At 46.5% G+C, this 15147-nt stretch overlaps 1 protein-coding gene across 4 annotated transcripts in view; it reads right to left on the reverse strand.

Annotated features, from left to right (window-relative positions):
- The window catches only part of LPGAT1 (lysophosphatidylglycerol acyltransferase 1), a 107931-nt gene that overhangs the window by 45179 nt on the left and 47605 nt on the right, over nt 1-15147 (reverse strand). For 3 of the 4 annotated variants that reach the window (XM_032962618.2, XM_032962617.2, XM_076070558.1), the window contains exon 3: nt 195-420. In XM_032962618.2, the coding sequence (XP_032818509.1) occupies nt 195-417 (223 nt within the window). In that variant the 5' untranslated portion in view covers nt 418-420. Of the gene's footprint in view, nt 1-194; nt 421-1994; nt 4549-15147 lie in introns of those variants that run through there. The other variant, XM_032962620.2, reaches the window with a different exon arrangement.

Raw genomic sequence — 15147 nt, forward strand, 5'->3', positions numbered from 1 at the left:
AAGGAACAGACCTGTCGGGACGACAGAGCTTCAATGGTGGAATTTGATTGCGTTATTTTATTATTTTATTCTCATGCTACGTGACTTTACCGAAAGAACCAAAGAAGATGAAACATTGACAGTCTCATGCCATCCCAAAGAATGACTCCGAGCAGGCACGAGCAGCAGCTCGTCCAGCTGACCGACCCACCCACCTGTGTATCCAGCCACCCAGCCCCAGGAGGCCACTATGGCGAGGAGCCACTTGAACATGACGCCCTCGAGCTCCCAGAAGAGACGCGGGCGGCACAGTCGCAGCGGCAGCAGCGCCAGCAGGTACAGCAGGTAGGATGGGATGGCCACCAGGTTGTTGATCACCATGACGCCAAAGCGCAGGCACATCTTCATCAGCAGCCACGTGTCGCTCAGCAGTGCCATCCCCTGCGGAGGCAAGGACGGCGCTGTCGTGATCGTGTCGAGCGAGGGGGACATTTCGGAGGAGAGGCAGAGCAATGTTACAGCGTCACGTCAGTTGTCCGCTGTCAGCCACCTCGATGTGGAACTCTATCCCTTTGCACATCCGCAACATCGAATGACTTTCAATAAACATCTAAAGGCCTCCTCTATCTGTCTGGGTCAGGGCTTTCGAGCAGTCCTGAGGCTTGGCTCCACACCTCTGAGTCATTGACTTGCCTGAAAAATCTGGCGTGTCATATCATTATTATTGACTGGCCGCTGTGCTTTAGGGTTCAGTGTCCGATGTGTAGATAAAGTATCGTACTATTCCCATTGACAAAAACAAAATAAACACAATCACGATCAACAAGTGGCATCACCCAATCCTTATTATTTCACTTTTACTTAAACGCAGGTGCACGATGATTTGATGAATTGTGAAGCTTCATGTAACTTAAACGATTACCTCTTGACTTAAAGCTTTCGTGACTGCAGGAATTCATGTTCTTTGGGTCTTTCAGTAAAGCCACGTAGATAGGTTCAAATTAATAAAAAAAATATAAAATAAAATAAACCTACGACGGTCCGATCACAACACAAGCGATCCTCCTGATGACGATAACTTGTGTTGTGATCGAAACGTTGTAGTTCTTTTTGTTTATTGATATTTATTACTTTAATTAATTTGAACCTATCTACGTGACTTTATCGAAAGACCCAAAGAATATTTAAACAATTACTGTAAAATGTTCACCAACTGCAAAATACTATAATGAATTGCTGCATGCACGACTTTATGGGTGTATTGTTACGATGCTTCAACACATGCCTACTAAGATGTGAAACAGACAGGTGCTGCCTTTTGCTAACAGCCTGCTGTTGAAAACCTGCGAAAACGGCTTTGGAAAGCTCACAACTTGCATAGATTCACCCTGTAAAGTAAATTCATCAACCAGTGTGCAGAATATTCATTTTACAAGTACTTGAAAAGTCAACTCCCCAATGTATGAATGGAAAGCCACAATTTAACAAATACTGTACTACACAAATAACTCTCCATACTCAGATAACTTATATATGTTTACTATCAATGTATAAAATATAATGTCCACGTAGGCATGCTTGATGTGTTTCCTATTGCATAAAATGAGCCAGTTTAACAATGGAGTGCTCCCTGAAACATTAGCACGGTTGGCTATGTACGGTGCGAAAGAAGTTAAACATACAAAACAAAATAAAGATCCCCCATATAGCCTAAACAGACTGTTGGGCCAAGTGCTGTTAGTGAACACCTATGAAGGCGAGCATGGCACACGAGGGGGTGAGTGGCCAACACCACGCCCGACCGCCTTTGTCTCCCTACTGGCGATGTTTACACACCGCACCGGGTACTAATTTGAGGCTGAGTCAACCTAGGGGAGGCCCGGGACCGGTTCAGATAATCGTCACTGGTGTTGGCCGTGAGCGGGATTCGAACTCTGTTCGCTGGTTTCGCAGCGCAGGGCGCTAACCGCTACACCACCGCCCCCCATACAAAGACACAAAAAATGCATACATACGTCCAGGACGCATTCAGCTTCTCGACTATTCAAAATACGGACCAGTCTTGCGAGCTTTCCACAGCCGTTTTCGCAGGTTTTCAACAGCAGACTTACATTGCCAAAAAAAAAATCGGCAGAAACACACACGTTTGGGCACGAATGTAGATGAAGGTGATTTCTCCGCTCACTCGCAGACGCGAAAAGATTCCGAAACTCTCTTCGATGAGCAATTCAAAACATGGGCGATGCCAAGCAGGGGGTGGGGTGGGGGAGGAATGATTCCCGTCATTTTTCCGCGCAGTTGAATTGTAAGAAGCAGGTGGGGGCTTGCGCAGCATTGGCCAGGGCGGTGCTCGGGAGGGAAATAACCACGTGGGGGCTTTTAGAGTTTGGCGTTTCCCTGAAGGCTGCCTCGTGGTGGTGGTGGTGATGCCGAGCGACACGCGGTGGTTACTACGGCGCACCATTCATTACCAGCCGACGTGAGCTTGACCGTCCTTCAACGAACTAGTCAACGCAGGTTACGATTGGTTTAATAAAGACTACTTTGTCACTGACGTTAGCCAGAGCCGGGAGTAAGACTCAGGTTGTCAGATTAATTAATGGTACATTGTTGCTCAACACTCGTTCCACTGTTTCCCCTTCTGCCGATCAGCATAAGATATTCCACGGAAACTTTCCAGACGCCCTGTATGTACCATTCAGAAAGCCTCGCTTTGTTCTATTGGAACACAGACATCGCAATGAAGCGGAAAACATTGTTCAACCAAGCTCAGAAAAATACCAGGGCCGGGTATGGATGCTCATGGCTGCTCTTGCGTACGCGTACAATACAAACCTTTATCACTGTGCGCGCTGTGCAATGTATGATGAACGCAAGGACAGGAAGTGACTGGCAAACTTCACTTCCTTCTGCTAAACTGGCACGGTTATTGTTGAGACATACCCCCCAAATTTCTTTGCCTCCTCGCACATCACAATGTACGCAAAAAAAGGCACACACGAGTACAAAAAGACAAAGGTACAGATCCCCATATAGCCTTCAACAGACTGTTGGGGCAAGTGGTGTTATCCAGCGGATCTTAAAGCCGATGCAGCACATGATTCCATTGCGTGGCCAACAGCACACCCGGCTGGCTGCCTTTATATGCCCAATTCTGACGTTTCCAATTCACACTGGGTACTGATTTAAGGCTAATTTAAGGCTGAGTCAAACTTAGGGAGGCACAGTAAGACTTCCATTACCGCTGCTTTTAGACGTGGCCAGGAATCGAACCTAAGGCCACGGGAAGTGTTGATGGCCTGCTTGCAGAAGGTCACGGGACAGACCCAGGTGCCATGGGTATCACGGTACATGAACTATTACACTATTACACCAACACTCCTCAAATACAAAAGATACACGCACGCGTGAAAGAGCTGATTGTAATCGTTATCCTCAAGTTGACCGTTTGTTAAGGAGTGATACATTTTCGAGGAAAAGTAAATGCCCTAGTGTATTTCCCCTGGTCACACTTGTGCATTAAGCAAATGTACATTACACGCACTGGGGGTGGGATGGGCCGAGTATCAAATTTCCAAAAAATACTTTGCCAAAATAAAGAGCAGCTATAGAAGCAGATCTCAGTGTTTATAATTTGAGATTTTTAAAAAATTCATGTTTTCCAACCGCGGGTTATATTTAGATAAATGTAACTCATTCTCACATTCTACTTAAGAGAAGGGGCAGCAGGATGAATCGTCGCAGCACAAACGGTTTGAGGATGTCGCGCGACCCCAATCGTCGGTCACTGTACCAAATTTGCAAAGCAAATTACGGGGAAGCAAAGACACCCCCAACAATAATGGGACAGGGCTGTGCCGTCCCGAATCTCTCAGCGTTGGCCTGCTGCTGCCTCTTGACCAGTTGAGCGCACACAGTGAGCGATGCATACGCAGGGAGAGAAATGACCGAGGTGGATATTTCCTTCAGCTGAACCGGTACGATTATTTGCAGTGGACAAGTATAAAACTTCCTGACAAGGGAGGAACTCAAACCCAAAATTAATTGTTTTCATATTCCCTCGTGTGTATGCGGGCTGAACATCAAACCCACTGTAGGGCCTTTCAAGTGAGTGTTTAATTCAAAGTTCTTTACTTAAACAAGGAAGAAAAATCATGCATACGCACGGTTTCTGCGACACCCTTTCCAATGTACGTATGCCCTCGAACGTAATAAATCAGGGGAACACGACAATGACATGACATCACGTGTCGTATTGTTTTTTTTTTGTTCAGGTTGCTTTGCTCCACTGCTGCTGTGGAGTAATGCAACCTGAACCTGTTGGAACTCCAACCGCAACGATCGGTGCTTTCCATGTCCCGACCAAAAAAAACATTCTTACATCTCTAGCGCCCATTATGTCTGGTGTGGATCTCTGCCATCCATGCTTTGGCTGTCACCGAATAAAGGCGTGTCATCAATATCACATCGGTTGACTGACGTCATCAATATCACAGCGATTGACTGACGTCATCAATATCACAGCGATTGACTGATGGCATCTATATCACAGCGATTGGCTGACGTCATCAATATCACATCGATTTACTGACGTCATCAACATCACATCGATTGACTGACGTCATCAACATCACATCGATTGACTGACGTCATCAATATCACAGCGATTGACTGACGTCATCAATATAACAGCGATTGACTGACGTCATCAATATCACAGCGATTGACTGACGTCATCAAAATCACAGTAATTGACTGACGTCATCAAAATCACAGCGATTGACTGACGTCATCTATATCACAGCGATTGACTGACGTCATCAATATCACATCGATTGACTGACGTCATCAATATCACAGCGATTGGCTGACGTCATCAATATCACATCGCTTGACTGACGTCATCAATATCACAGCGATTGACTGACGTCATCAATATCACAGCGATTGACTGACGTCATCAATATCACAGCGATTGACTGACGTCATCTATATCACAGCGATTGACTGACGTCATCAATATCACAGCGATTGACTTACGTCATCGCCTGAAGCTGGCAATGTGGGTCGCTTTGGCGCTTGGTTTTGTTTTACCACCAAGCTTTGGAAGCCCCTTTCATAAATTTGCACGGTTTCCCTAAGGGTAAGTATCCCCCGTTAGACTATTACAACCACAGAACATGTTGTAAGTCTGGGTGGGATGAAAGAATCAATGATTGAGTTGTGCCGGCATCGAAGGCATTTGCCATGACCACTTCTCAAGCTTGACGCGGCACATAACCACGCGCCTCATTCCACATCACCGCCATCAAGAGCGTGCCATTATCGTTATTGCTTGAGGAAATACGTTTTCTACAGTCAAAGGTCTTCGAGCACCACCTCGTCAAGAATGGCAACAGGCAGCCTACCTGCGTGGCGGTTGATGCGTCGATAAGAAAGCGCGTTCTTTAAAATGTCTAATCATTATCAATGACCAATTCTTCACGCTGTTGCAACGAGCGCGCGTATTCTTTGACGCAGTTCCGTCATGTAGGATCTGACGTCTCAGACCGATGCAGGCTGGCTCAGAACAGCGCTCTTGGAACGGACGTGATTGCGCAATGATAAGCAAGCAGCTGCAGTCCGAGCAGTGGGATGGGGAGGAATCTGAACCGGTGCTAAAGGCCCCCACGGTGGCACAGCCTGGCAACCGGTGTGCTATTTTTATACTGCGGGTTGCTCAGCGCACCGAAGGAGTGGCATCTCGAGGGTGACACAGGAGACGAGTGCGGGATACAGCAGCCGTATTTGCAAACGTGATTCGTGACTTTGATCCTTACTCGCCGTGTATCGATTGTTCAATGTTAAGGTGCCGTTTTATTGAGGGGCCACTCTGCTGCGTGGCGTTACCTTGGGGCGTGGTCTGGGACTGTCTTGTTGTTTTTGCTGCCTTGCGCAAGTTTGATGAATCAGACGTATACATTTATTTTAACTTATTTTTAGTGACTTGCTTACCATTTTTTTTTCTATTTTGCTCTCCGACCGTGCGGTTTTTTTTGCGTATTGTTTGCTGCTGTAACTCGCTGACCCCGTGCCCATACTGGGACGTCTGTGAAAAAGAGCTTCATAGCTCATCGGATTACTCCTCCTGAGGTTTAAATAAAGATTCTGATGCTGGTGGCAGACCACACTATGCCCTGTAGGTTGGGACTCAAAACGCAAACAAAAATGAGAGGAAGTATGAGGTTACAGGGCATGCCAACCAATTTTTTTAATACCAATTGCAATATATTCTTGGTTCTTTCGGTAAAGTCACGTAGAAGGGAACCAATAAAATTATAAATATATAAAACAATAAAATTCTCACGACGTTTCGACTGCAACACAAGCAATCATCATCAGATGTGAAAACCACAACAAGAAAATTTGAAAAAAGTGGCGGTTTTTTTAACGTTAGCACCACGGAGAGCGATTTGGCAGTTTGTTCAGATGGACGAGTCCATCACTCACCCACTCACTCACCCGCTCACTCACTCACCCACTCACTCACTCACCCACTCACTCACTCACCCACTCACTCACCCACCCACTCACTCACCCACCCACCCACCCGTCACAGCCTCGCACACACTCACACACACACAGTGTGTCACAGCCTCGCACACTCTCAGCAACCATCTTCACTACAACAACCTGCACCACACACAGCAACCATCTTCACTACAACAAGCTGCACCACACAGAGCAACCATCTTCACTACAACAACCTGCACCACACAGAGAAACCATCTTCACTACAACAAGCTGCAGCACACAGAGCAACCATCTTCACTACAACAACCTGCAGCACACACAACAACCATTTTCAAGGCACTCCTGGAGAGACGATATCGCGACAAGTCAGAAGGAAGGCCCTCAGGCCGCAGGGCCTCAAGCAGCAGGCCTCAAGCCTCAGGCCGCAGGCCTCAAGCCTCAGGCCGCAGGCCTCAAGCCTCAGGCCGCAGGCCTCAAGCAGCAGGGCCTCAAGCCTCAGGCCGCAGGCCTCAAGCCTCAGGCCACAGGCCTCAAGCCGAAGGCCTCACGCAGCAAGCCTCAAGCAGCAGGGCCTCAAGCCTCAGGCCTCAAGCAGCAGGCCTCAAGCCTCAGGCCTCAAGCCTCAAGCAGCAAGCCTCAGGCCTCAAGCCTCAGGGCCTCAAGCAGCAGGCCTCAAGTCTCAGGGCCTCAAGCCGCAGGCCTCGGGCCTCAAGCCGCAGGCCTCGGGCCTCAAGCCGCAGGCCTCAAGCCTCAAGCCTCAGGGCCTCAAGCTGCAGGCCTCAAGCCTCAAGCCTCAAGCCGCGTGTAGCCCCGAACGAACTGCAGGGGCAAGTGCTGTGGTCAGCAGCAGCAGTAGCAGCGCCTATGAGGCACTAGAGGCACCTACAGTGCACCTCTCTCTCTGTGTGCCGTGTCACCCTCCAGTCACTAGAGGCACCTACAGTACAGAGTTAGTGGAGGCGTTATACCATAGATCACAGTGTATTAAAAAAAGTGTAATTGACACATTTTTTGGGTTAATTTGAAAAAAATGCAATGATTCACGGAGGGGGAGGCCGACATCTCGGCTCGGTGCGAGGCGGCCAAGGCGGCTGGCTTCGATGCCGTGGAAATTCCCGACCCTTACGGCTACTGGGGGCCAGCAGGCGGCCCAGAGGAGACGCCTCGACCGCCGCCGCCTGCCCTGCCCGTAGTGCTCATCAACAGCCCGCGAGATACGACGGCGGCACGGCGGCGGCGCCGCGGCTGGCGCGCTGCTGCGGCGCGGCGCCGCCCGGCAGCGTGCACTCGACGGGGCCCGCGCAGCTGCCGCTGCTGCTGTGCACGGACGGCGAGAACGCCGGCACGGGACTCCTCGCCAGCTTCACGGCCGAGAGGCCCGCGCCTCTCGGCCGTGTACTGTGTGTAACAGTGGAAGCGGTGCTACCACAGGGCACTGCACGGTGCAGCCTGCCCTCAAGAGACTCTCTCTAGACGCAGACACATCAGGAGGATGCGTACGTGCTCATCGCACACTCGCGCATGGGGCACTGAAATGCACCTTGCTGACCCCTGCAATGAGAGAAGCTTTCAACACTGGCATTGCATTTGCGCTGATTTTCCATCGAAAGCTGCTACCATCAAACGCACATTTTTTTTCTCATATTAATCTAAAATCGTGACATCACCTTGAAACTGATGTCACTTTCATGACATCAGGTCTACTTGCGTTTTTTCTGCCAAAAATGGCCAGTGCATGGCGTGAACTTATATTTCACATTGTATTGTATGTATGCTGAACTCCTTTCGCACCACATGTAGCCAACCGTGCTAAACGTCGGTGCGGCAAAAATATTAAATAAATTCCAAAACTGAGCTTAAAAGATTAGAAAATCTGATCACCATGAAAGCAAACCTCATCCTATACCACGTCCAGAATGGTATGAGTATTCTATCACATAAAAGGCACCATGCTGGTATATGATTCTTTACATCTCACCTGCTCGATAGATAGGTTTCAATTTATCCTGCCCGGAGCTCTCCGCTAGTACTGTAACAGGTTTCAATTTACTGGACCCTGCTAGAAGCTAGTTTCAGTAGGATGTGAAAGCATCAAACAATACCTGCACCTGTCGTCCTAGGTTACATGATGCACTACGCACGCTGAAGTGCATAACTTAGTCCCTGTGGTCGTTCGTGCTACCACACAATAACTGATAACAGTCGGTGGCTTGCCGCACGACCATTTTTCACGATATAATGCTGGTATCAGGTTTTCAAGATATGATTTATCATGATGTTCGTTTACCCATTGTGAAAGATGATTAATTGGGTCTCTCCAAGAAACGTCTCGATGAGATTCCATCCCGCTGCTCGCAAGTGACAGAGCCAGACGGACCGAATGGCTCCCTCTTGTTTGCAATCTTTGTACATTATTGTGAATTTTATTTAAAAGTTTTATCGCATTGTTTGTTGTGCTTTGCTATACTGTAATTCCAGCGTGACGAGAAAGCTAGCTAACCGCAGTTCACCGCCATAGGCCTTCGAATCCATGCAAACTTTAGAATCTGTAACTCTTGCAACACACATGCTGTCAGTTACACAACACAACAATACATTACCAAGTAACAGAACTAAAGAAAAATGGCATCTTCATATGATTCACGACAATTTGAACCACGCAATATCGTCGTATACTGGTTACCGTTGCTTCAATATTTCACGTTCCGACAACACGTTTCCCAAATAACAATAATTAAAGTTCACTATAATAATTAAAGTATGTGCTTGAAAATACTTTTCTGATGAATTCATGATTTTCTGACAGAACGTGCAGTAAAGGCAATGCGGGTCGTAATGTCACAATGAGACTTAAGGCGGGCAGGCTCATGTTTAGTGAAATGCGGTTGAACAACTATGAAGTAATCTTGTATTCGACCCGTGCATTTGCGAAGTACACTCTGTTCTCATATAGCGTGGCGGTAATAGTGGTTACGTTCCTGAGGAATGCCGCGCTATGGAAAAGTCGCGTGAAATAAATCATAAAGAATTATAGGGCAAAGCACAGTCGTCGTTGACACATGAGATGCGTATGCAGACTGAACAAAGACCGAGGCGCGTGGGTAGCATCTAGAAGCATCCCGCCTTGCGCAATCCTATGCTGACGCAGCCTTACAAATGCTTATTCCTGCTCGCGTGACATAGTTTCATTCACTCAATCCCATTATATCCAATTGCCATCCGCATTATAAACAATGTATTCCCTCATACATTCATCGCATTATATCCGATTTGCGTATATATGAGAACAGACGGTACTGTACATCAAAGCAAAAAAAAAACAAGACGATAAACAGGTGAAATGTAATTACAAGGCTAAGGTAAACTGATATTGTGACTGCCGTCATATCGAGAAATGTAATATTGCAATCTGACAATGCTGCATCGGCAGTGGTGCGCAAAAGTACAATTAACAACAACAAAAAACCACAACACACTCGTCAACAACACTGCCTCGAAATCCAATATGGAATTGGCAAGGTTTGGGGCAAAGGTTATGAAGAAGGGCCACTGCCCGATACGTTGCCGCTTAGATAAATATATTAAACTTAACTATTTTTATTTTACCAGGTAAAGCCCGCTGAGCTACGTAGCTCCCTTTTCAGAAGTGACCTGGCCATCAACAATGATAGCCCTTCGAAGTGGCTTATTATCACGTGGAAATTTAGAGCAGCTAAACACTCTAAAACGCGTGATGTCCATTCTAAATGTGGAGGGAAAAAAACGGCGGACCCGTAGAAAAATCTACACGGCCAAGGTTGAGATAACATGCAAACTTGAAATATACAGGCGTCAGGGTCAGGATCGAACCCACGACCTCCTCCATACCAGGCGAAGTTAGTTAAAATCTCGCCACCGCGGCGAGATGTTAACTATGTTAACTGAGCGTTTTGACTTTTTTTCTGTTGCTAATCCCGTATCGTGTCGTGCACGGCAAGCCTAGAGCCGGCACACATGTCCAGGCACAGTGTTCGATTCGGTCGTGCTCGTCAACAGCTCGTGCCAGCAGGGGTAGATGCCAACAGAACCTTATGGCGGGACCCCGGGGTCCCATAAGCCCCCGAGACTCTCGCATGAACTGCGTTGCGACGTCATTTTATGTCCGTTGAAGGCGAACGATACGGAAATCTATTCCTCTCGACGAACTCTACACGATGCGCTAACCAAAAGTTGCAAAGTTTCGTTAATGACTACGGCAATTTTGGCAACGACGGGTGCTTGGTGAAGAACGACAGGATGGACTTCTGGCGGGTCGCGGCGTTGATGTGCGCGGTGGGACGGAGACGCCAAAAATAAATTAATTAATTACGATTTTGACTTTATTCGGGACACTGGGGTCCCGCCATAAGGTTCAACTACCACCGTCCGAGCCACGAGTTCCAGGAACTGCCGAGCGTACTAGTAATTTAACCCATGTTGATAGTCACCAATTCTCCTTAATAGTGACTCATACACATGGTACGTACATATTGGCCTGCACTGAAGGCACGTGTAAAAAAAAACACTCCAATGATGATTTGAAGTGCAGTAAAATTCTGCACGCCTCTCTCTCGACTAACAATATACTGATGTAATTGAAACCACAAATATAGTCTTGCCATTTTAAGAATTGAATGGTACATTCAATCTCAATCCGACCACCATAGATGTATGACAGAAATATGAAGCACTGTTCACAAACTGTGTCAGTTACCAGACCGTCAGAAGTGTGGGAATGTTATTCGCACGGTGATGCGTTTGTAAACTGCGTCCCTCATGTAAACCAGGCCAACCCGGACACGTGATCTTTTTTAGGTGTGTGCAGACACTGGACGGACATCAACTGGCTACACCTGAGGACCTGGTTTAATTGCGAAAACGGTGAGATGTTAACTACCTCGCCTGGTATACAGGATGTCGTGGATTCAATCCCGACCCTGACACCTGTATATTTGGAGTTTGCACGTCTCTCTCTCCCGTGGTTGGATAGATTTTTCTCTGGGTCCTAGTCCCCTGAGGTGCCACCCAACCAACTGCAGATTTGCTATCTTGGCCAAGGTGGCAAATATTAATAACCACTCTATGTTAGTGTATTTGCTAACTTGGATTTTTTGTTGTTGAGTTTGTTGTCCTTCAACCACACCTTTGATTAGCACTGTTGGCGACGCACGTTAAAATAAGTTCAACATACCTACAAACAAAAGACCTTAGGTAGTTTTTTTTACACAAAAACACTAAACTATAGTGGTTATTAACATTTTTCGATGTAAAGCTTTCGTGACTGCAGGGATTAATCTTCTTGGTTCTTTCGGTAAAGTCACGTAGAATGGAAATAAAAAAATGAAATGAAATAATAAATAATAAAAATTCTCCGTTTCAAAAGAAACGGTCCCTGTTTTGTGTTGCCAGCCCCGTCCCTCCCCCGCTCCGGAGATGGGGTTGGTAACATGCTAATTCAACTCCGCCCACACAGTTTCAAAAGACACAGTTCCTTGCTTAACGGCGTTCATTCAAGTTCCGTCTTCTTGATAGACGTGTTTCTTCACCTGAAGAAGGCCACTTGTGTTGTGGCCGAAACGTCATGAGAATTTTATTATTTCATTTCATTATTTCATTTCCATTCTACGTGACTTTACCGAAAGAACCAAGAAGATGGTTATTAATATGTTCATGAGGAAGCCCCTTGAATATTACGATAAAAATTCACAATAACGTAAGGAATGCATCACCGACATCACGTGATACAACTGGCTCGCACGCGGCACCGTGCAGTACGATCTCCGATTGCCGAAAGTTAAAATTAAACTGTGAATCCCCACTGTGTGCTATTGTGTTGCCTCTCCAAAATGTGGACAACTTGGAAGGGTTCAACATTTTCTCTTGGTTTGCAATAGAGTTGCACTTTTAGAGCCATTCGGGCCAATCAGATTTTATTAAAAACACAGATTAGGATACACATCAAGACTTATCAGTGTATTCTCCATTCTGGTATCATTATAGATGAAGATCTTGCATACAGGGGTACTGCAGTCTTCGAGGTTAAGTGGCAGATATATAGTTCATGTACTACTGTATACATGCCGTACTGTTAATGAACATGTTGCAACAAATTTACGGAAGGGACGGCCTTTGTCTTTTTTTTTTAGAGCAGAATTTGTTTGATAAAATGTTCTTGTCGAAAAAGTTTCGACAGTGTGTAGAAGTCCCAATTGATTAACCGTCACATTATTAGCGATCCTGATGATGCTTGGGAAGTCGGTGGGAGTTCTCACAAGAAGTCGCAAACACCTCGTGAAAGACCCAAAGCAGAAGATCCCCGGCTTCGTTTGTTCCGCAAAGCTTAAGAGCCACAACCCCTTCACCGCATCCCATTGCACAAACGATGGCAGCATATGTGGATACTTGACGCACCAGTTATAAAAACAAACTCTCCTGTGTGCGACTGTGGTCACCCGAGACAGACCGTGGAACATACAACGACTCAGTGCCCAATTCACAAATACGAAGAAGGCGGAGGAGGAGGCATCGCCACAGCGATGATTCACCACTCCACTACTCCTGCTGCAATCATCCGGCTCAACCACCTCAGTGTAAAATTACAGTTGTTGATCTACAGCAACATCGGCTACTGTATTTGAAGAAGTGATTTTGAACAATGTAGCTTCATTACTCTTTGGTTCTTTCGGTAAAAGTCACATAGTTAGAAATAAAATAAAACAAATCATTATTTATACCCTCGACATGGGGCAGTCCAATAAAAAAGGCGTCGAATGTCCCACACATTTGTGTTGGCAAACTTACGGAGCTGAGGCAACAAGGCACAGGATTAGGCATGGTCTAATTCTAAAACTCAGGATCCCGGACAGATATGTTTTGTTTAAGTTGCAAAGCAAAAGGGAAATAAGGGCTCACAAGTGATGTCATCACATCTATCCCTCTATTTAAGGAACGAAACAGTAGGATTTCTCCACAAATCTGGCTGTCGCCTGATGAAGCTAGTTGCAACTACTGGCAAAACGTCGTACTCAGATTGTAAATGTTGTGGATTTGCTCTCCAACGCACAATCGGTGTGCTTTACCAGTGTAAGGACAGTACGGAGTGATGTAGGGACAGTACGGCTCCCCGTGGCCATGGTTACTAATTAACGTAACGGTAACAGACAGGGTCACGTTAGGGTATTGTGGGACCTAAGTGGTCGCGAATGACGATTGATGCGACAAGCTTTGACAGGGTCGCGTGAGGGGAAGCACGGGAACTAACGGTTGTAAATTATAATAAGGGCAGCAGAGACAGACAGGGCCAGGTGCGGTGAGAGAGGGTTCGGGAATAGGGGCGTGGCCGGGTCATGAGTGGGATAAAAGCCGGCGTGAACCGGGGCTCTGGGCTGCTGTTGTGGGGGAACTGTCGTCGCCGTCGTCACCTGGCAGCGAGTCGTGTTCATCATCCTGGAGTGGGCACCTTGTAGTCTTGGAAGGCTAGAGTTATGTTGTCTCAGAATAGAGTAATCTAAGTTACCCAAGTGTATATAGTCACACGCGGCTGCTCGTTAAGTTAACAGTGAGTCGGTGGACTATAGTCATAATAAATATACATATAACTAAATAATACGGTGTCTCCGAGAGATACATTACACTAGTAACAAATTGGCATGTCCTGTTTACGTGACAAACCTTACTAATTGGCTGTGTCGGGTGGTGCTGGGTTTATCGATGCATTTACAGTGAGGGGAAAAAGTATTTGATCCTCTGCTGATTTTGTACGTTTGCCCACTGACAAAGAAATTATCAGTCTACAATGGTAGGTTTATTTGAACAGTGAGAGACAGAAAAACAACAAAAAAATCCAGAAAAATGCACGTCAAAAATGCTATAAATTGATTTGCATTTTAATGAGGGAAATAAGAATTTGACCCCCTCTCAATCAGAAAGATTTCTGGCTCCCAGGTGTCTTTTATACAGGTAACAAGCTGAGATTAGGAGCACTCCCTTTAAGAGTGTGCTCCTAATCTCAGCTCGTTACCTGTATAAAAGACACTTGTCCACAGAAGCAATCAATCAATCAATCAGATTCCAAACTCTCCACCATGGCCAAGACCAAAGAGCTCTCCAAGAATGTCAGGGACAAGATTGTAGACCTACACAAGGCTGGAATGGGCTACAAGACCATTACCAAGCAGCTTGGTGAGAAGGTGACAACAGTTGGTGCGATTATTCGCAAATGGAAGAAACACAAACGAACTGTCAATCTCCCTCGGCCTGGGGCTCCATGCAAGATCTCACCTCGTGGAGTTGCAATGGTCATGAGAACGGTGAGGAATCAGCCAAGAACTACACGGGAGGATCTTGTCAATGATCTCAAGGCAGCTGGGACCATAGTCACCAAGAAAATAATTGGTAACACACTACGCCGTGAAGGACTGAAATACTGCAGCGCCCGCAAGGTCCCCCTGCTCAAGAAAGCACATATACATGCCCGTCTGAAGTTTGCCAATGAACATCTGAATGATCCAGAGGACGACGGGTGAAAGTGTTGTGGTCAGATGAGACCAAAATGGAGCTCTTTGGCATCAACTCAACTCGCCATGTTTGGAGGAGGAATGCTGCCTATGACCCTAAGAACACCATCCCCACCGTCAA

The sequence above is a fragment of the Petromyzon marinus genome, chromosome 29 (assembly GCF_048934315.1).
Source record: "Petromyzon marinus isolate PM22_M1 ecotype Great Lakes invasive population chromosome 29, UKy_Petmar_22M1.pri1.0, whole genome shotgun sequence".
Taxonomy (NCBI): domain Eukaryota; kingdom Metazoa; phylum Chordata; class Hyperoartia; order Petromyzontiformes; family Petromyzontidae; genus Petromyzon; species Petromyzon marinus.